General features: G+C 49.8%; 1 protein-coding gene across 3 annotated transcripts in view; it reads right to left on the bottom strand.

Moving 5' to 3' along the window:
• LOC113202765 (splicing factor, proline- and glutamine-rich-like) overlaps nucleotides 1-21,073 on the bottom strand; it is a 147,547-nt gene that overhangs the window by 114,399 nt on the left and 12,075 nt on the right. For all 3 annotated transcript variants that reach the window (XM_052269784.1, XM_052269785.1, XM_026417152.2), the window contains exon 3: nucleotides 4,615-4,687. Coding sequence is in view for 1 of the 3 variants with exons in the window: in XM_026417152.2 (XP_026272937.1) it covers nucleotides 4,615-4,687 (73 nt within the window). In the remaining 2 variants the exon portion in view is untranslated. The remainder of the gene's footprint in view (nucleotides 1-4,614; nucleotides 4,688-21,073) is intronic.

The raw sequence follows: 21,073 nt of genomic DNA, 5'->3' as shown, positions 1-21,073 counted from the left end.
GGGGGGGGCTGAGGCAGAGGTGGTTTTATGCCCTGGTCGGCTGGCTTACCGGGTGACATTTTGAAAAGCGCACTGCCCGCTTGTTTCCATATAGAAATTCCAGCGGAAAACAGGATCAAAAGTACCAAACGCGTCTTCAATGTTGTTCCTTGCATATCGGTTCGAAGTTCAGATTTCCTGTTTTGCCCTTGTCCCGCGGTCACAGTAACGAACTGCAGCCTTGTGAAGCTGGAGAAAGCAGTTAAGTCCCTTGTGACCGCTAGCATCGCAGTCTTCTAATGAAGAATGTGTATGAAGATAACGTGCGGCGATGGAGAGAGGAAGGGGGGAGGGGAGGTGGCAGGAGAGCAAGAGAGGACGAGAGAGCAACGGAGAGAAGAGAAAGAGAGAGGGGAGCGGGTTTTAAGAAAATACGGCGCATTCGGGAGGGGGTGGGCGTCTCGTAAAATGCCTGCAGCGCGCCGCGGGGCGTGGGGTGGCTGGCCGGGGTGGTTCAGGGTGGCTCGGGGCGGAGCGGCGCGGGGTGGAGCCTTGCTAAGACTACACAAGGGCTGCAGACGTCAAATGTGTTTTATCGCCTTAATAAACCCCCGCAGCTAGGCAACCCACCGTGCCCCGGGCAGCGCCCCAACCCGCCCAGCCCTGCCCGCGCGACTCACAGCAGCAGCCCCAAGCGGAAAGCGGAGGGCAACGAATCTTGGCCCACAACCACTCTTAATTTTCATTTATATTCTTTATTTCAAAATTTATCGAGCTACGTCAGAAGGCGCAAAAATATAAAATAGGGTATCTCTATCCAGCCTGAATCCAGCAAGGGGTGGGTCTGATGACGTGTCTGATACACCGAACGCGCGTCCTTCCAGTGACTGGTTTCGAATGTCGTTTGGGCGGAGCCGCTTCGAAGATGGCGTCGGACAGGAAATTCCTCTCGCGCTACTGTTACTGCTCACCCTTAGCCTACTGAGAGCTCGACGAGACGGTTTCGCCCCCTCGCAGCCGTGTATCGTTCGTTCGCGAGTGTCCCCGAACGTCCCCCAAAGCTACATAGCTTGGCAAAGATGTAACGGGGGAGATTTAAAATACTTCTCGTAGAAATAACACACTAAAATCGACACATAAGTTCAAATTGATGACCTCATGGCTACTCAGGGTTTACCTTACTCCATCGATGTTCGAGAATCATTTCATTTTGAGAACACGAAAACTTGCCAGAATTGACACTGTTAGGCCCAATCACTATTCCCCTTTTTAACATGACTTGAAAGTGTTCCTTTCGCAACCCTTTAATACTACGAAGCTCAGTTTACAACCTTACGCACAGAACTTCTGGCAAAACTTGTGAATAATGACGATCATGGGAAAACACTCGTTAAGGAGATCGGTCGCCTTAATTATTCCAATGCTGGTAATGAAGAGAGCTTGGGCAGAGCAGACAGGGGCCGACTCTGACGCTTCACTACCATCAATCAAACAAGTTAACGACGGGTGGGAATAAGACATCGGGGGGAAACACACACACACACACACACACACACACACACACACACACACACACTAACTCGCGCAGCCCGGTAGTCATACATTCCACCCCAATGATCGGAAAGTCGGGACACCGCGACGCAACAAAAACCAGTCAGGCGCGTTCCGAGGCGTTAACTGCCAACCGCGCGTCTCAGTAATTCGTAAAACCCTTGGTATTGACCATACTAGCAGCGTTCGTCACATCAAACGCTTTTACAATTGTTCAATGGCTTACATTTTTTCTAACAGTTTGATAAATTTAAAACAAACTATATTTTGCTGCATAACTGCGTTGCGCAATAGACAGCGATTCTTCCACGCCGAGCGAAATATTCGGTAGGATAGCCCAGCAACAACGAAATATAATGCTTTGTTTTCGTCATTTTGTGCTGAGTGGGTTTGTTGTTCGACATAGGGAGCCGACTTCGGCGATCCGGATGAGAAATGGGCAGTTCCATCGAGTCATTCAGTCAGACAGACAGATAGACAGGCAGATAGACAGACAGATAGACCCCCCTCACACACACGCACGCACATATCGTGTCACACGTTCATGCACCTTTATGACTTCATAACGACAGTCGAATGGGTCCGTATAGGAGCAGCGATGAAGACATCGAAAAATCGCTCAGCCATCGGAGTAGCGTCCCACGTACTTTGTAACAGTCGAGCGGAGAGGCAACAACCATTCAGCTCTCTTATATGCTATCTCTGTCCAGTCGTTCGCCGTTGATAGCGACAGACAGAGACGGCGCGCTAAGACGCCCGCAACCATTTCGCCACCGAGGAGGCGGCGTCATTGGGGATGGCGCGAATAAAACTCTCTTTGTGTCGAGTAAAAGTGTTTCAACGACAGCCAATCAAATTATCGCGAGGGGTGCGTTACGTACGATGACATCTTTTGATGGAAAATTTATACTATTTCGCAATATTGAGTTGCGTCGAGGGAAGGGGGCAAGGAAGGGGGGTCGTTTCTCACGGATATCAAGAGCGGCGGCTCGGCACTGCTGCTGGCGACTCAAACGCTGGACCCCCTGGGGTCCCCTCCGTTCATCGCTCTGAGTTGCTCGCACATTGCGAGCCCAACCCAATGGATCACAGCTCCAGTCCGGCAGAATCCATTCCTGAATACTGTCCTTCGCCAAGTGAGGTGCAAGAGTGCGACAGTACACAACGCTAAACAAATAATACCAGTGAGGAGTGCGATTAATTGAAATAGAGTGAGGCTAGGTTTAATGTAGAGTTTCCAGCTCATGCCGTTGGTATCACTCAACGATGCACAGCAGAATGTTTCCTCCAATATTACCCTCTCTCCGTCTCTCCGTCTCTCTCTCTCTCTCTCTCTCTCTCTCTCTCTCTCTCTCTCTCTCTCTCTCGCTCCTCCCATATTTACGATGGCGCAGTTTTACTGCCGCACTGTCCCCGCATTAAGCGACGCGTGCTGCGCGCGCGCACGCATGTGACGAGAAAGAAATACAGAGGGGCCCAAGAGTGGAGAAAAAAATATAAAAATAATGTCGGCTAAAATGAAGCACATGAAAAGTGTATCAAAGGAAACTCCGCGACAGGGCGGCGCGTCTACAAAGTAACGCGTGCCATTTTGTAAGAAAACAAGAGTAAAAATTAATGAATTAAATTTAACAAAATTAATGTAACACTTTAAAATTTTGTATTGAGAGTACACGGGGCCGTTGCCCTCCCGCGTATCAGGCGCGCGCGCGCGTGCATCACGCGAAGCGGCGCCGCGTCAAGGGGAGGGTTGGTGGGAGTGAGGAGGAAACGAAATGAGACGAAAAAAAAAAGAAATGGCCACACTATAAAATTGGCGAAGCCGATTGGCCACGATGAAGTGAGAGGGGTGGGGGGAGGGCGGGTGGGAGCCACACGGGCGATTCGAATAACCGGTTCAGGTCCCACGCCCGGCTGCGCCCGGCCGCCCGGCACAGGAACCTGTTCGCGCGCGGACGGGTCGGCCTGGCAGGCCAGCGAGTCCCATCCTTTACCCCCTCTCCCCTTCCTCCTTTTCCTCCAATCTCCTCCGAGTCCAAGCCCTCTTCAAAGCACAGAACGGCAGCACGACTCTTTTTAGCAGATGATACCTTACAAACATTTTGACTAAACATAAAAAATATGTAAGTAACTTTAAGGTGTCAGCTAGCTTTTACTCTCGATGAGTACAGAGAACCATAAGCGCAGACCAGAAAACAATTTATTTAGCGCTGGGGGGCCGAGTGAGTGAGTGAGTGCCCGAGCGCCCGAGTGTCGCGTCGGTCGCGGCAGGCCCCTGCTCAACAATACTAGGGTCCCACAGCCGCGACTGCCACCCGGTACGCTACCCCCTCCCTCCCCTTTATAATAATGCCTGTCAAAGACGATAAACGAGTGAAACATTTGAAAAATGATGCAAAACCACCACAAACAAAAATCAAACTAGAAAAATTAAAACACAGGTATACTTTAGTATTAAATTGGTATCATCTGCTTTCAAGATAGATTCTAGATTTAGATTTTTTATTTTTTTTATTTTTGTCAATAGGGAGAAAACACAAACTTTACAGGAATGTAAATCTAAAATCAGCCAAATGTTTGACCCTATCCGGACGGCTGCAATTGTTTTGACGCGTGCGAGTAGCGCGGTAACGCGTGTGTTGACAAAAGGCTCCCCGACCATGACGTATCTGCAACTCGCTTTGCATGACAAACGCTCCCTGCTGCCTTTTGTCCATCGTCCTTCCTGGTCAGCAGGTGGATAACACTGCTAAAAAAAATAGAAGAAGGGTATGGGGGCGATAACGCACGACTCACAAATTTTACCCCCAGGTAAAAACAAAACAGGAAACAAAATAAACATTGTCATCGATTAACTCTACTGGATTATAAAGGGGTCCCAAAGCCGCGTGCGGTGCCCTCGCGCAATGTAAATAAGCCGTAAAGTGGAAAAAGGAGCACACTTGTTTCACCAGTGGGTACAAAGTGACAGAGTGGAATTGGCATGGAGCGAAGCGCCTGGTGGGTAGGCAACCACGAGACAGCCGTGCGCGAACCACACAACGGTTGCCTATCCACAGGCGCTATCGCCCGCACTGAACTCACCAGAGGCTTCCACGACAAGCGTTCGGGCTGAAGCGGTTGCGCGTTGGGGACGACGGCGGACCGCGCACGAGCGCTGAAACAGAGGAAACAGGAAGCTGTTCAATCAAAGCAAACCAACACAAAATCATTTGCTAAAAATATAGGTTGGACTAAGATATTCAAAAAAAAAACCAAAATAAAAAACACTTTGGTACAGAAAAAAAATATAAATGAAATTGAAACAAACACGGCGATTTAAATGTGGAATCAGCGATGAACACGTCAGGATGTGTGCCTATAGGGAGTTTTTCGGTTCTGTGTGTTTGACTGTACAAGCTCTAAACTTTCCGCATGCACTGTAAAACATAGAGTGACCTTTCTTTCCCGACTAGAGCGACGCATAGGCTTCATCGCTCTACAACGATTTTTGCGAAATGACTCAACATGAGTCTTCTTCGTAACAGAAAATATCGCAGAAACGACTCTAAACGAGTGACGTTTGCGGAAATGACTCAAAATGAATCTTATTCGTGACCAAAAATGTCGCGAAAAATTACTCCAAAAGAGCGATGTAATTAATATCGCTCTCCCAAGAGTCGTCAAATTGGATTCACAATATCGCTCTATTTGCATCGTATTTGGTCACTCCTTTACTTGTAGTGATGGAGTTGGCCCAACGCCAGAAAATAGATGTTCAACCGAAGAGTCGCACATTACACTGATAAAACAAGTATTCAACTGATTAGTAGTAAGCGTGCAACAACAAGTTAAGCACTTAACACATGAGTGGGAGTGCGGCAGGCGGTAAGCGCGCTGCGCTGCAGCTGCCCGAGTCCCTCATTGCCCCAATAAAGCTAGCGTGCCTTTCCCTCTCGTTCGGGGAACACAAAACACAGGTAACCTGCCGCTCCGCATTCAGCACACGACCAGCGTTCCAGGTCTCCACGGGGAAGAAAAAAAAATGGGACACGCAGAAAAGCGCTTCGCTTGGTGCGAGAAAAAAAAAAGCAGCAGAAAAAGAGCTGGAAGGCAAAAGGTATTGTCCGCCCCGTGGTCCACCTTCCACTTCCACATGTGCTGCACTGCCGTGAGCACCCTCGAAAAATAGAGTAGCCTCAAAAGTAGTCGGAAAATGTTCTAAAAGTGATATTTTAAAGAGACTGGTGATCAGATTGTAGCACAAGAAGGCCCTGATCGCCGTTAATACCGGAAGAAAATTGTACGAGGCGTCATACCATCCACCCCTCCCCCTGCTCCCCCATTCGACCTGTACCATAAACTGCATTTACATCAGCCCCTGAAATGGGCGAGGAGGGATGAGGCACGAAAGAAGAAAAAACAGGGAAACAACTTCATTAGCTGGGCAAAAGTAGCCAGACCGAGACGTTCCACGGTAAAAACGCATTTTTGTGAGTCGTGAACGTAAGGCATCACCGACGAAAGCAACACAATCATTGAAAAAGGAGCTACAAAGTGAGCAGCACGTGATTTGTGGTTTGCACGGCAGAAGTGTCACCTTACTTCTTATCATCGGTGACGAGCGGCCGGCGTGGCCGAGCCCCCTCCGCCGACCATTAAGCGACTATTAACACATTATAAAATCCTGAACGGAGACATTATGGCTCAATGACCGTACCGAGTTTATAAAACCGAAATGACTGCTCACCTTGGTAAGAAAAGGGACAGTAACTCCTACTGCGCCGTTACGGCCCGTGAAGGGCCTCTCTCTCTCTCGCTTCCTCCTCGTAGAGCGCTGCTGCCCGCACTCGCGCGCTCTTCGTGACGAATATGGAGAAAGCTCCACGCCCGAGCGGGCCCGCGCAGCCCCAGTCGGAATAAGGTGAAAGAGTCGCGGCTTTTTCACTAGTTTATGAGTCGTAAGTACACCGCGACAGTCTGTCCTGCCATATGAACTCTGTTGGACGGAAAAGATGGCAACTGCAAGGAAGGCGAGGAAAGCGAAAGTAGTGGGGCTATAATAATAATAATAATAATAATAATAATAATAATAATAAGAAGAAGAAGAAGAAGAAGAAGAAGAAGAAGAAGAAGAAAAATTATTACTTCTTAATTTCTATTAATTGTTTTATTGTTATCATTATTGCAAGTGTTCGAGGTACCATCGTCCTAACGTTGAAGCTGCCGCCATCTTCCACTTCGCCTTGCTACAGCTGCAGCATCCTCACCGACGCAGAGCGCCGTTGCCACATCGCTCCGCCATCTGCGCGGCCCAATCCCCTTCCCCTTGACTCCTTCCCCTCCCCCCTGCACTTCTTTTATTCCTCTTGGTTTTCTTTGTCGCTCCTCGTCCTTTTCCCCTCCGTTTGCCGCCTCCCCTGCACACCCCTCCTGGAGAGGCGCGCCGAGGAGAAGTCTGTCTGAACGTCTGTAAAAGCTTCGCGTCGTCCGGGTTCCGCCGGGGTCGTTGTCTCGGCCGGAATCTGAATGGACCCCGACGACGGCGACGTCGACAGCGGCCGACCGTCTTTGCATCGCATTATTTGGCGACGACAAAAATGCACGTCGCGATGCCGCCCTGCAACTTTGTTGCATCTTGATGTCTCTGTCAAGTGATTTACCGGCCGAGGGGGGTCCAGCCTTATCTCGGCGTCCGGAGGAGGAGTTGGCGTCACAAAGGGACACAACACGTATCGGCCGTTTAGGATGACGGATGTGTCGCTCCAGGTGCGAGCGAGGCGCGTTCGCGACGCCTCCGTGTGCGCCAAAATGTATCTCATTCACCTGGAGGAGTGCCGCGGTCTTTCGGTGTGTTAGGCTATTAGCTAAGGAGCCTCAACTTCAGTCAAGAGTCAAGCGTGACGAACGGCATGCATGCATGCATTCAAGGACCGACGCGGAACTATTCAAGGTAGAGAGTGACCATTCGGCGCAGTGACGAGACTTTGGGGAGGTGGCGATTACTGCCGTTCTGTTTTCTACCGGCACTCATGCCGCCGCAGTGCAAAAACAGTAAAACAGTGCTTGACTATGAGAAGCAGTTCAGCAGAACGTTCTAGCTATCCACGCAGCTGCAGTTGAAACTGAATTTTCGCTGTAGTTCTAATTTGAAACAACGTGATCAGAGGCAAGAGGCAAGCACCAAACTAACGACGGTTCACATTACAAAATGTAAAATGAGCGCAGGGTTCTTGTGTGACTGAACTTTCACTATACGCAGTTGCTGGAAGAAAGACTGACCAACAGATTTATATCTGTAGATTGGTTGTCCCGGCGGCCCTAGAGGTCATTATCATGCACACAAGGTCGTCTTCTACAGGGCGGCCCGCCCGGATTGGTCATCAAATCAGAGAGGAGAGGAGATAGGTGAGGCTCCAGTTTATGACGCGCCGCCAATCAGCTCTGAGAGGGTGACGCTGCTGCTGCTCGGCGTCCCGGCGCGCGCTTTTCAAATCCCGCGATGGATGCCTTTTCAGAGAGGGGGGCTGCATCGGTCGCACTAAATCAATCAAAATTATCCAGCCGGGTTTCACGCTAAGCGACTGACTCCAAATTAACTTCACTTAGTGTGCAAGTTTTACTTTGCGAAGCCGTGTCATCTATTTATGTAGTTGTACACAGTAGAAATGTTTCACCACTGTCCCTACACATTCAAAACATTAATCTGATGCGCCCTCGGTTCGCAACACCAGACCTTCGAAAGACGACTGCTCACTGGTCTGCGCGAAAGTGCGCGACAGGCAAGGGGTACTCATAACCATAACTGACCAAGGTGCGCCAGAGCGTTAATTCGCAATGGTCAACAAGACATGCAAACGTTTGTACGCGTTACTGTACTTGTACACACACACACACACACACACACACACGAGGGGGTGGGGTAGTCGGCGTCGCAACCCTGGTAGGCGTGGGTGGGTGGGTGCAAGAGAGTGAACGGAGACAAGAGAGAGAGGAGGGGAGAAGGGGATGAGAGAGAGAGAGAGAGAGAGAGAGAGAGAGAGAGAGAGAGAGAGCGAAAAGAGGGGATGCGTCCGGTCGATATGAGGGCCACCGCTCCGCCCTCGCCTCAGCGCGAACCGCGCCACCCCCCGCACCGCCCCCGCCCATGCAGCTTTCAGCGGAGCGTCTTGCGTTTATATGGCCGCCATTACTTTTGGCAAACATGAATTCTCCATCGATTCCGACTGAACGCACATGCAGGGGGAGGAGGCGGCGGTGGGCCCCGGATCCCCGCCGCCCCTGCAGGGGGTTGGACGCGAGGCGGGCGCCCGCAAGCAGCAAGCAGCGAGGGAGGAGATGTTTTCAACATAATTCGCCAGAACTGTAATGTCAAACAACAACAGCACAAAGAAGGCCGGGCAAGGCGAAGAGGCACGGCCATAGGATCGGCCAAGACGCGTTCCGTCCGCACAAACCATTATTTTGCCGAGTACAAAATTGGCCGGGCATAGCACAGCAGCCGGGCGCAATTGCAGCCGACGCTTGCAGCAACAATGCCCCCCATTGTTGTCGATGTAATGATGGACTAGCAAGGTGCCCATTGGCTGCCGCTGGTCAGACAGACTCGTCTTATTCTTGTTTGGCTGTCGGGCAGAGCGCAGCTCGGGCTCAGCCAGCTCCGCACCGAAGCACAATCGACGAAATGCACTATATATTCATGTGCCATAAACTGGGATTTCGCGTGTATTTTCAGCGCACATCCTTCTAGGGGCCCAGAAAAATATTCCATAGGTGCCTGTCAGACAATTAACACAGCGACCTTTTAGAAAATAAAGTTACGAGGCAGCCTTTCGCACGTGATCCTGCAGGCACTTTATTTCGGGCTCATGCTGCACAGCATCGACTGCGCAAGAAGCAACTGCACCCCCCCCCCTCCCCACTCTCTCCTACCCAATACCTCTCTCCTTTTCCCCCCTCAGGTGTGAGCTTCATTACGCTCCCGCCATAAAAGCAGCAACATTGTGTGAGGCAGCTCCAGCTCCACAATGCAGCCAACACCCTTATCCTGGACCAAATCCCTCCCACCCCGCTCCGCCACGCCAAGCCACGCCGCCCTGCAGACCTCACCTGTAATATTTCACCACGCTTTCAAGGAGGTCTCCCCCTGGCAACCCGAGACGCCATATTTCACACTCTGCGATATGCAAGATCAGAAGGTTGGGTAGTCCTGGCTGGGTTGTCAGTGTAATGAAGGATGCACATTATGAACAAGGGCATAGGTGCTCCTCCGGACTCCACTCCATATCATTTACTTGAGTCAAAAGGTAAGTTAAACATCACGTTCCAGATCATTTTTAACTATATACAGCTACATCCATGTTATTTTTACTTATTCATCGGTTAATTGAGGACGTTCATAAGGTTTGCAGTCGAATTTTCTTAATTTTCATAATTTTTTCTTATGCCAAATGGATCCTCAGTAGTTCCTAGTAATAGAAAAGAATGGGTATGTCAGAGTGGTGCGTGTGCATTACAAGTCTTGTTTTGTTTCTTTGCCGTCTTCACCGCCGTCAGCCGCTACGCCGTCCGCTGGCCAGTACGTATACGCCGCTGCCGCTGATTTCGCAGCGAAGCGCCGAGCCGTCGTCGTGCCGGTCATAACATTATCGGCAAAAGAAACGTAATACCTCTGCGTTAAACCGTCTGTCAATAATTATGATAATGGCCCGGCCCGGCCTGCAAGCGGCACTCCCCAGGACCACTTAGCGCCCGCCATCTTGTGCGAGACGACCGCCACGACCGCCAAAATGGGGATGCCAAAATGGACATGCTGAAATAAAGAGACTGGTATAAACACCAGGGCAGCTTTGACATATTCTAATGTCCACAGCACTCGGGGGGCGTCAGTTTTATTTCAGTAATGCTACATGAAACACACGCACACACGCACACACGCACACACGCTCACACACACACACACACACACGCGCGCGCGCGCGCGCGCGGCATGGCCACGAAGGAACCGAGATAAAAATGGAAATATGTGGCTGCTGGCAGCCGTGCGAGGTGGGTGGTCACATGTGACCAATCGGGTTGAGTCTCAGCGTGGGGAACCGGTCGCGATCGAACGGGATAGGCTCAGGAAAAGGAGAGGCTTGGTGTCTTACCCCGTAAAAAAACGGGCTACATGTTTCTTGATTTTGTGTTTATGTTTGTAAGAATATAGGATTATGGAATAATGAAAAAAATCTGCCCATCCGGTATGTGTGTTTTGATGTCAAAAACATAACTTCAACTATTTTTATTATCCAAATGAGTAACAAAAACACAATGCATATTGTCCGTATAGTTCACACTGTTAGATTCCTGCAAAGTATTTAGATCCTTTGCAACTACAAAGTCATTTACTTTGCAATTACAAAGCAATTACAAAGTAATTGCAAAGTAAATGCTTCGTAGTTACAAAGGATCAAAATACTTTGCAGTTCTGCAAAGCGAATGTTTTGTAGGAATGTAACAGTGCCATCCTTGAACCAAGTTTTTTTAGCCTTATATTAGCCTAGAACAAACATTTTATTTTTACCGATATATTTTTTTTTCTAGTTCTGTGTTTAAAGCTTATTTCGAGTCAAGTCAGTAGCATAGACAGCCTTTCTTCTTTCCACTCCAAGCTGGTCACTGCTGGATCGTTGCTCGGATCAGTCCCTGGCCAGACCCCCACGTCATCGGGCCTAAACACGATGGTGGTCCCGACGGGCGGGGCCAGGGCGGGACAGCAGGTGTGCCCCTGTGTCGCTTGTAATTTATGGAAAAATATGATGGGAGCGCCCATGATGCACAGTGAAAAAGAAAGGGAAAAAAGGTTTTCCATCTCGTCAGCGGCGCGAGCGCGCGCGCGCTTGTGTGTGTTTGTGTGAGAGAGTAGGAGCGCTATGCACAACAGCGAAATGTGTCGTAAATTTCCATGGTAAACTGCAGTGCTCCTGTAAATTCTCACGCGAATCTAGCTATAAATAAAGAAAATTGAATGCTGGTTATATTTTGAAAGCAGTTGGTTTAAAACGTAAAGCGGTAGTAGAAGGAACAGGGAAGGGATGTGGTCCAGCGGTCCGCTGTGGATCAGCCCGCCACGCTCCGCCACGCCGCGGCAGGCACGCTTTACAGTGAGTATAGTGGGGCCATTACCGGGGCCTAAAGTGCGCAGTAAAACAATTTGCCGCAAAAACGCCGGGTGGCAACGCTATCTGTGCAGCGACAGAGGCGCCAGGCGCCACCCAAGCGTGCTGAGCGCCAAGTGTTCTCCAGGTGCCGGCGCCGCCCTGCACCTACTACCTAAACCACCACAGCCTGCGATGAAGCGCAAACGATGAAACCGAGGTCTCATTTTCTTCAGGGAAAAGGAAAATCTCGCTTGATTTGAGGAAAACTCCTCAGATTTCGAGAAGGTCTCCTCAAACACTGTGGGATTTTTTCTTAGTTGAAGAGATTACTCAAAATCTAGGCGAGATTGGAGGAAGTTTCCTCAAATCAGGCGTGTATTGTGGTCCACTAGATAGCCGCCTAAAGGTAGGAAATTTGACCTAGAAAACCCCTGTATGTAGGCAACTTTCGATGCACCCCCTCCCCCCCATTTATACGCCCCTGCCTCAAATATGGAGTTCCTCAAAGTTTTCGACTTTTCCCCAAAAGAATGAGACATCGTTATTACGGTTTTTACCATACACGCACGCTGCGCGATAAAAACGACAACTTGACTTTTAAGCAGTTTTGAACGCAAAGGAGTCAAAGACTGATGTTAAACTGAAGTCAATGTCAATCGTTCTCATTATTCACAAAAAAAAAAGATTCGCTGAGCCAGCTAATATATTGACTGGTATCCAGTCCAAGATAAGTTGTATGAAGTAATGATTTGCCTGCATCAGTAAGGTAGACCTCGACTGATTTAGGTAAGGGATGAGCTCTTACAGCTAATTTTTGACTGGCACAGCCAATGATTGATTAGAGTAGACAATATAGTGGTTACAGAAGTTTATGTGCTTGTCTGTCAAGATACCAGTCAATATATTAGCTGGCTCAGTGAATCTTTTTTTTCCGTGTTATGTAGTCAAACACTGCACGTATACTGCACTTTTTCCTAAGATTTCAGATCATTCGAGATTGATGAAATTTGTTTCTATATTTAGACTTCAGATAAGCTGCAGTTAGACTAAGTTGACATCTACAGCGATGCAGGCAGGTCCTTCCATGTTTTACCACCAATTAATTGGTTTCGGATAAAAACTGATTTCAAAAGACGCATTATAGTTTTCAAAAAAATTCTGGTTTTCCCAAAACCACACCTGGGAAAGGTGTATGGTTGGACCTCGCAGCTCTGGTCAGTGACTCCGCGTCCAGTGGCAGCGGATCAAGTCGGAGTGAAGGGAAAAAAAGAACAACCCACTCGTGATTCAGTGCCTGGCAGGGCCGGCAACCCCAGGAGACTCGGAATTCGATAATTTTAATGATGCCGGCTGGGTTTATGGGGAGTGAAGCTTTTGGGGGCAACCGGGGCCTCTGGTGGAGTGGTGTAGCGTGGCGTGTGGAACGGGCCGCAAAGGGAAAGGAGGGAATCGGGAGAGGGGGGGTTGGGCCCCACCCTCACGCCCGACACATTTTTCAAAGTAAAATATCACCTGGGCCTGCACTTTGTCGCTGCCACCGTAGGGCCAGGCCTGGCAGCGTGTACACAGGGGGGTGGGGGTCGGAGCAGACGACGCGCGTTTTAGACCGAAGTACGCCACACTGGAAAAACAGAGGTGCTACATAATATCTGTTAAAGGCGCTGCCGAACCAATGCCTCTCTAAAAGGCCAAGAATGGCACCTTTGGAGGCAGTAGCACTATTTCACTAACGCCTCTACGAAAGGCATAAGGTAGGTAGCACCCTTTGTTTTTCTGGTACAGCCGGGCATAGAATGGGTGGCTCTGCGATCGCCACGGCTGAGGAATCACATCGTCTGCGAATATCGCTGATGGTGATCGCATGCGATTGCCCAGCCCAGCTCGTCTGCTGAGCGCGCTATGCCGACTCAGCCAAGCCCTCACCTCCATTCTTATCAGTGCCCTTCCGGTCGATTGCTTCGCAGACAGACTCGACACGCCCCCTTCGGAATGGGACGAGAAGCGGAGAGTGGGGATCTTGTATTCCGTTCAGCCTAGTTGCATTGCGCTATTATAGAGAAAAATGATACACTGGTTATATAAGCTAGGAACTTTTCTCAAACATCCATAGCAGGTGTGGATAACTGCTAAAACACATGCTTCAGTAGACGGGCTGACAGCTTAGAAGTGTGTCGGAAGGCAGCGCACTTGAAGGCGCGTACTCGCATCACCTTTCACCAGAGGGTACGCCCTGATCCCCCGCGGCGATACGAGTCTGATTTAGAGGCGTGACAAGGTGCCACGCCCAACCACGCCTGGCCACGCCCAGGCGCCATTTTGTTTCTGTTTAATCCGACGCACAATCATCATCGAATTCCACTCAAGACCAAGAGCGAAAAACGCCAATTCATACAAAGGAATACGATACGCGGATGACACGAAAAAAACGACCAGCTTGGTGGATAACATAAATTTTCTGTACTAGCCCACTTTTGAGTTGTAATTTCCATAGTAGTACATGTAAGTAAGAGTTTACTTCGATATCACACACTGCTATATGTGCTCTCTCTCTCTCTCTCTCTCTCTCTCTCTCTCTCTCTCTCTCTCTCTCTCTCTCTCACACACTCACATACACACAAACCTTTGCATACAAGCACAGAAATGGTTTCCACGATACTTTTGGCCGCGTTTGGCACATTCTTTTTTAAATAGGTACCCTGCAAAATTTCTCTTGTCCGCGATATATTCTGTCGTTTTTTCCTCTTCACACACGGAGCTACCTGATTTATTCATAGGTTATGTGTCACAGCGGGCCTCACACATAACTTATGGACGCGCCACTCTGCCCCGCTAGCGGCCGCTCCTCTCTGGGGAGGGAGACCCGGTCTCAGACCCGCGCCCGCACCCCGCGGGCAGCTCCAATTGGAGACTTTATGGCAGGGGGCGGCAGGGGCTGCTAGGAACTGAGGGGAGATGTACCCTTTCGGCAGTCGCAACCTCTTAGATATGTAGAGTAAAAAAAAAGAGTGGGAGGGTGATTTGAAGAAAACAGTTTTTGGTGGGAGGTAAAAATAAATTTTAAATACTTTCGTCCAACAAACCAGGGTACCTTTCGATCGCCTGTGTGTGGTTTATATTCCATGTGATCACTTGTGTAAACAGTGTAAACACGATGTCTCGTAAACTTTTCCTTTTAAATTTGGCACGTAGCGTAGTGTGTGTGTGGCTCTTGCCCTCGCTCTTGCCTTTGCACGAAAGTACGCAGGTTCATTGCCTAAATGCTTACTGGCGGACGCAGCCAAGCACCGCACTAACAGTCGATTCAAAAACCCCGTTCCCGCCAGTTCCTGACTGCCGAGCCCACCGACTCGAATTGGTCCGCACGCACCCTATTCACACAGCCGCATTGCGCAACAAGCTGACAAAAGGTGACCGCTGGTCCTTGCCCCCGCGGAGCGCCCGCGCACCCAAACAACACCCTGCCGTATGTAAATAGGCGCTGGCGTGCACAGAGCGAGGGTCGCGTCGCGTGGGCGGTATATAATAGGGCGGCGACCGTATCTGCGAGAGGTACCGCACAGTAAATAAAAGTCGGAGTTTTCCAACAAACATCAGTCCGTCGAAACTATAATTTTCCAAAAACAAGTTGAAAACAAAATGCCAGACCTTTTTTAAAAATTTTCAAACAATATCAAAAACAGAAATGTGCCATTACACACCAAAACTACGTTAAGCAACAACATAAAGAGCTTCTGGGAATAAATTTAGAAATATTAGTCAAAAGTCCATGAGAGTGTTACAAAAAGTTTGGAGCTTTCCAGACTTTTTTGAAATTCATGTTTCTGAACTGTTTAGAATAGAAATTTTCCAAACTGTTTAGAGTTCAAATTTTTCAACAAAGCTTTTCACAGTGTGCACTGTGAAAAAAATCTTTGTGGATTTAAAATTTATTGATTTTACTATATTATCAAAGGATGTTGACGATCGGTATCGTAAATTTTCGATCGCTCGCTCTCTTGCTCGGCAACTTGGCTCGAACAAGTCGATAAATGGAGTCTAATCAACATGTTTTGGTTTTACAATTACAAATTTTTATAACTTCACGACGTTTCTCAATTGGGTATTTTGCCCCGAAAAATATTTTTTTTAGTGGGGTAGTTGTAGGAGAAGGGGGGTGGGGTGCGAGCGAGATGCAAGGCTGGGGTTCTATCGTCCGGCTCTCTCGGGGTGAACGCCGCCACGCCGCCGGCCCCGGCCGCACCAACCGCACTATATGCGGAAAATCACGTCACGGAATACAACACAACTCCGTGCTGCTGTAAGATTTATGGCACAGCATGTTTTGCATCACGTGGCGAGGTGAGCAGGGTAGCGTCGTCCGGGTGACATGAGCGTGTGTGAGACAGAGATCGAGAGGGAGAGACACCTCTCAAGGATGTACTTTTTACAGCGGTGGCAGCAGAGCACTGACCATAAGATACAAGCATTCTCTGTAAGTCCTAATCATCCAGCAGCCCGGCAGACTTAGAGTCGAACACGAATAATAACAACAGGGCACCGCAGGTGGAGGTGCACAGAGCGGGGCTTCACTAGTGCCAATTACGAGAAGAGCAGTGCTCGTCCTACGCTCGGAAAAATGTGCTCGTGAATAATAGCCTCAGAGATTCCGGAAATCGTTTCAAGAAAAAAAGATTTAAAACACATTCTCTTTTAAGCCAAGCCCACTTTTACTAATATATTTTAAAAACTGTTGTGTTGACTGCAAAATGCTTGAAAAATTTGATATAGTTTTCTTTTTCCAACTTACACATAAATTTGAAGCATTGTATACACTAGAAAAACAATGGTGCTACACAACACCTTTTGAAGGTGCTAATGCATCTGCCAAAGACACTTAAATTGCTAATAGCACTGCTCGCGCAAAACACTTTACATCGTTAACTTGTTGTGCGATATTGGTTATTTGCGGATGCGCGACTTACGTATGCAACATCGTGACCAAGTTAACGGGTACGTTACATTTTCGGTCTGACTCGCTGCGTTGCCTTAGCCGGCCGTGCAGACACTCGCGGGATATTGCCTTTACCGGCCGTATCTTTGGCGTTTGCCGTCCGGCCGCGCGAGGCGCCTGGCAGGTAGGCAACTCGATGCAGTTGTGCATTGCGGGTTGGCCTTCCGTGCCCCTAGAGGCAGGGCGACCCGCGTACTGAGCGGGGACGAGATTCCTCTCGGCACCCTTAGGTCAGCAACACCTGCATTGATGAGGGAGAACTTAAGCTACCCACATTACAACCCAACATAGAACGTTTTCTGAAAATACAACACCGACTTTAATTCTGCAAAATAATAAAGTGTTTTAGTAGGATTTACAAAATAAACGAAAGAACATTTAATTCCTGCACTTTTCAATGGCAATCTGCGCTGTTATAGTGTGACAAAAGTATGACGTAGAAACACCAATTATTGTAACCAAGGATTTGAGTCAATTACTCACTTTCGAAAGATCAAGCGGCCATTACAAGACTAGCTTCTTACAGAGCTTCTTAAATGTTTACATTTCCTGCACAGTGTGGGCACGGTCGCGAGATCTGCAGGCCACCCGTATGTGTTCCTGTGGCCCGTATCCATAGTACCACCATACACGTTCACAGAACCCTTTGCCCTTTTTTTTTACTCACTCTTGCCGCTCCCGCCTAAAAGACGAAAAGGAAACAAAAAATCTTCCTCGTGAACAACCAAAAAAAAAGGCGAGCTCTAGCAGCCGATAGCGGTCGCCTTGTAAATGGGAATCCATTGTTCGGTCCGCATTTTATGGGTGTCCAAAAACCTATATGGGGCCGCGACACAGGCGCTGGTGGACAGAGAGGGAAAAGGGCGACTTATAGTGCGAGTCTGGGAGGACTGGGAGGGGGCAGAGGAGCCGGCGAGAGGAGACGCTGGTGCTCTAGATGTGGCCGAGCTGGGCCCGGGGGGACGGCGCGGCGCGGTCCCGGCCCAGCTCGACCAGCGAAGAGGACGAAGGGTTTTACAGCGCTTTTTGTGGGGGGCAACCGCACTAGAGAAAGGTAGGCGCTGTGGTGTTGTGGCGGTCCCACGCGGTCCCAAGGGGGTGGCTGGTTGGGGGGAACGGGGGAGGAGTAGCCTTTAACACGTAACAATGACTAGCTATTTAAAGCAAAAAATAAATAATTCGACTTTTGAATTTGAGGTATTTTGCCTTCTCACTAGCCTCACAAAGTCTTGGGCGGTTCGGGCCACTATTGCATTAATCTCAGCTCCTGCCTGTCGAGGGGACTCGGCCGCCGGTGCAGTGTGAGTCGGGACCTTGCTATGACGCCAGGTCGTGTTTCGAGACCATATTTCATATTTGAAACGGCGAAGGAGAGGGGTATATAGAGGTGCGGCCGGGTGGGGCAATAACTGCAGTGACATGGTTGCGACAAGCAGACGTACAAGAAAAGCGCTCGACTCCGTCTCGTTCCATTGACGTTCATCCGCGAACACCCAGAAAAGCGAGTTCTTGATTCAAGCGCATTGTGATTGTTCCAAGTCCCAAATGCCCTTAACTTGATCAAACCCCTTTGGTACTTAAAATAAGCATTGTGGGGCTTGCAACAAATGCATGGGCTTGGAAACAAGAATACTTGCGATGGGGTCGATGCCGCATTGATTTTGATATCTTAGAAATATACCAAGGCGAATTCAAGTATATGGGACTCAATCAAGTTGAGGTCCGGATGGACTTGACTCTTTCTACAAGGGGTCGCTGTCTAAAAAACGTATAAGGGTGGGCCCTAGCGTTTTTTTCACTTTACACGACCCCCCCAAAGTCGCCATCTGGAAACTCGAGGGTACCACCCTCAAGTCCGTGCGTCCTACCGTTCAGGCTGTAGGGCATATGTGCATAAGAAAAACCAAGATGGCGGAGGACAGTTTTTGGCAGGTCCCAGTTTTCTGCTATAAGAATGCGCGTCCGTCCACTCCGTTGGAGATCGCTTGGTGGCCGAGATGTCTGAAGGGTCAGACCCATCGGACCCAGTCGTACAGAATGTCTGGGTTCGATTCCCAGTGGCTGCAGAACTCTCTATCGTTTTGAAGGAAAAGAGGGAAAGTCGAGCTCCAGGTACTTGTCGTGAGGGCCAAAAGCAAGTCCCAACGGATCTCAATTCAAGTCCCTGAATTCAAATGCAGCACTGGATTTGAAACAAGAACTCGTTTTTTTGGGTGAAGAGAGACGGGCACAGTGGGTGCACCAAGTAGACTGGTTTGTGCCCCAAGCAAAGTGGGCTTGGTGCCTCAAGTACAGTGGGCTTGGTGGTTCAAGTACGTGGCTTAGTGCAGCAAGCACAGTGCATTTTTGATGCACCAATCATGCAGTGCCACAACGTTGGTGCACCACAAGCACAGTGCACAGCATTTGAGCACCGAGAAGAGCGGCTCTCCACGGAAACACCAGGGCCGACCAGGACCAGCAGCGCCAAGGTGCGCCTCTCGCATCTGCATCTGCGCTCAGAGAGAGCAAAGAAACACAAAACAGAAAACATGTACAGTGTTGCCAACGCACACTTCGCGCCACAACGCTACTAAAAATTCGAGATATCGATGTTCTGCCACAAAGTTGCAGACGCGGGTTGCCACAGGCAGGCCTGCCAACAGCTCAGCCCTCACTCATACCCCTCTCTCCCACGCCGCACGCACGCTGCAGCAGAGCAACAAGGAACACGGAGTGTTTGCCGTCCGTCCGCTGGCCGCAACTCGCAACGCCATTAACCTGCTGTTTGATCGCAGAGTTACTGGCGCGTTAAAACTGATCGCCCCGCGGGGGTACTTGTCTCCTCTGCCCAGTACATTTTTCATCTCAAAACTGGGAGGAGGTTTGGGGGCATGCTAAATGCGTTTATGAAAAGCTTGGCCGATAGTCGGTCGATGACACTGACGCAGTTCAGTCGTGAGTGTCCGCGTTCGACGCTGAAATGGCCACACATACCATTCTGACGGCGGGTGTTTTCATCACGAAAACTTTTTTCCAGTACAGCGCAGTATTTTTCTGCACGCTGCTCCTTCGCTCTCACACTCACTAGAGCCCTCCGGGAGTCAATGTTATAACGCGAAAAATGCCTGCGCCGTCGTCGCCGCCGCCGCCACAGCGCGCGGAGGGAATTTCTCATTAGACGAAGACGGGTTTCGCGGGCCTCGCATGTCCCACAACGAGGCTGCGTCCGAAGAGCCTCCGGGTCGCGGGCCGCGAGGCGCGCGCAGCGCCGCTATGCGGACGCGGCCACGCGGCGCACACGACACTCGGTTATTGCCAGCACCGTTATTTGCAGGGATACCAACACATTTCTGCTGCAAAGGCAATATGAACCGCAATGTGTGTGGCGCCGTTCTGGCGTGCGCGCGCGCGCGCTCGCGCACGTCGAGTTTGACAAGTCCCGGCGAGTACGCGAGTGTGCGCGGCGAAGGCCAGAAGTGATTAAACGGTCAAAAGGTAATGAGCGTAATGACGGGAAAAGAGAGAGTACAGCTCGCCAGCCTGCTACAAAACCCTCTCAAAAGCTAGGGGAAAGACAAAAAAAAATATATCGAGAAAACTTAAATGATGCGATACTAACATTGTCCCACTTGAGTTCTAATTGATAATCAAAGGTCCTCGAGACTTGAGAGGCCATGGGGACAGAGACAGTCGAAGCGAGAGAGAAAGCTCCCAGACCAGCCGCACCTGATCGAGTTTTATTTTTAGTGGTAGTAGTAGTTTAATCCACAGCGTCAAGCAGCCACCCATGCAACATCGACTCGAGACAAACTTATTCCACTTTATCGGCATTCGCTCGGCTCAATCGGCGGCTGGCCGGCGCTAGTTAAACAGTAGCGACTGTATACGAGACCGCCGACACGTTGTTCGAACCGTCCCGCAAAAGCTTAATGGCTACTTAAGCCCCTCGCTGCTATGGTCGCAAAAACACCCCACCACCACTTATGCGTGCGCGTCCTACATGCCCAGCAGCAGTGACCCCTTCGGCCTATTGCTTTGTTAGTTTTCAGTGAAAATAATGTCAGATTCCCGGATACCATCTTTTTTTTTTTTTTTACATCTTGCGACAGAAAAAAACGGCAACCATCCATTCGTAGCCCCCAGTGCTTCGCAGACGTGGGCCTCTCCTACTCAGCCCCATCCTCCTCCTCCTCGTCCTCCTCCACCTCCTCCTCGTCCTCCTCCACCTCCTCCTCGTCCTCCTCCACCACCTCCTCCTCCTCCTCCTCCTCCTCCTCCTCTTGCTGCCGCCCCGTACGCCACGAGTCTCACAATTAAACTTTTAATACCGTGCGCGGCTTTAGCGGTAACAGCCGGCTAGACTTGGGCCGCCTCCGAAGCGCTACAGGCGAGGGCTCTGTCTGCGTGCACCTGCACAAGTGCACGGCGCCGGCCGCTTCGGACGCGTTAG

This window comes from Frankliniella occidentalis, unplaced genomic scaffold, assembly GCF_000697945.3.
Source record: "Frankliniella occidentalis isolate FOCC.00 unplaced genomic scaffold, Focc_3.1 Scaffold102, whole genome shotgun sequence".
Lineage (NCBI taxonomy): Eukaryota > Metazoa > Arthropoda > Insecta > Thysanoptera > Thripidae > Frankliniella > Frankliniella occidentalis.
The sequence above is the reverse complement of the archived record's forward strand: the minus strand, read 5'-3'. Positions and strand labels throughout refer to the sequence as shown.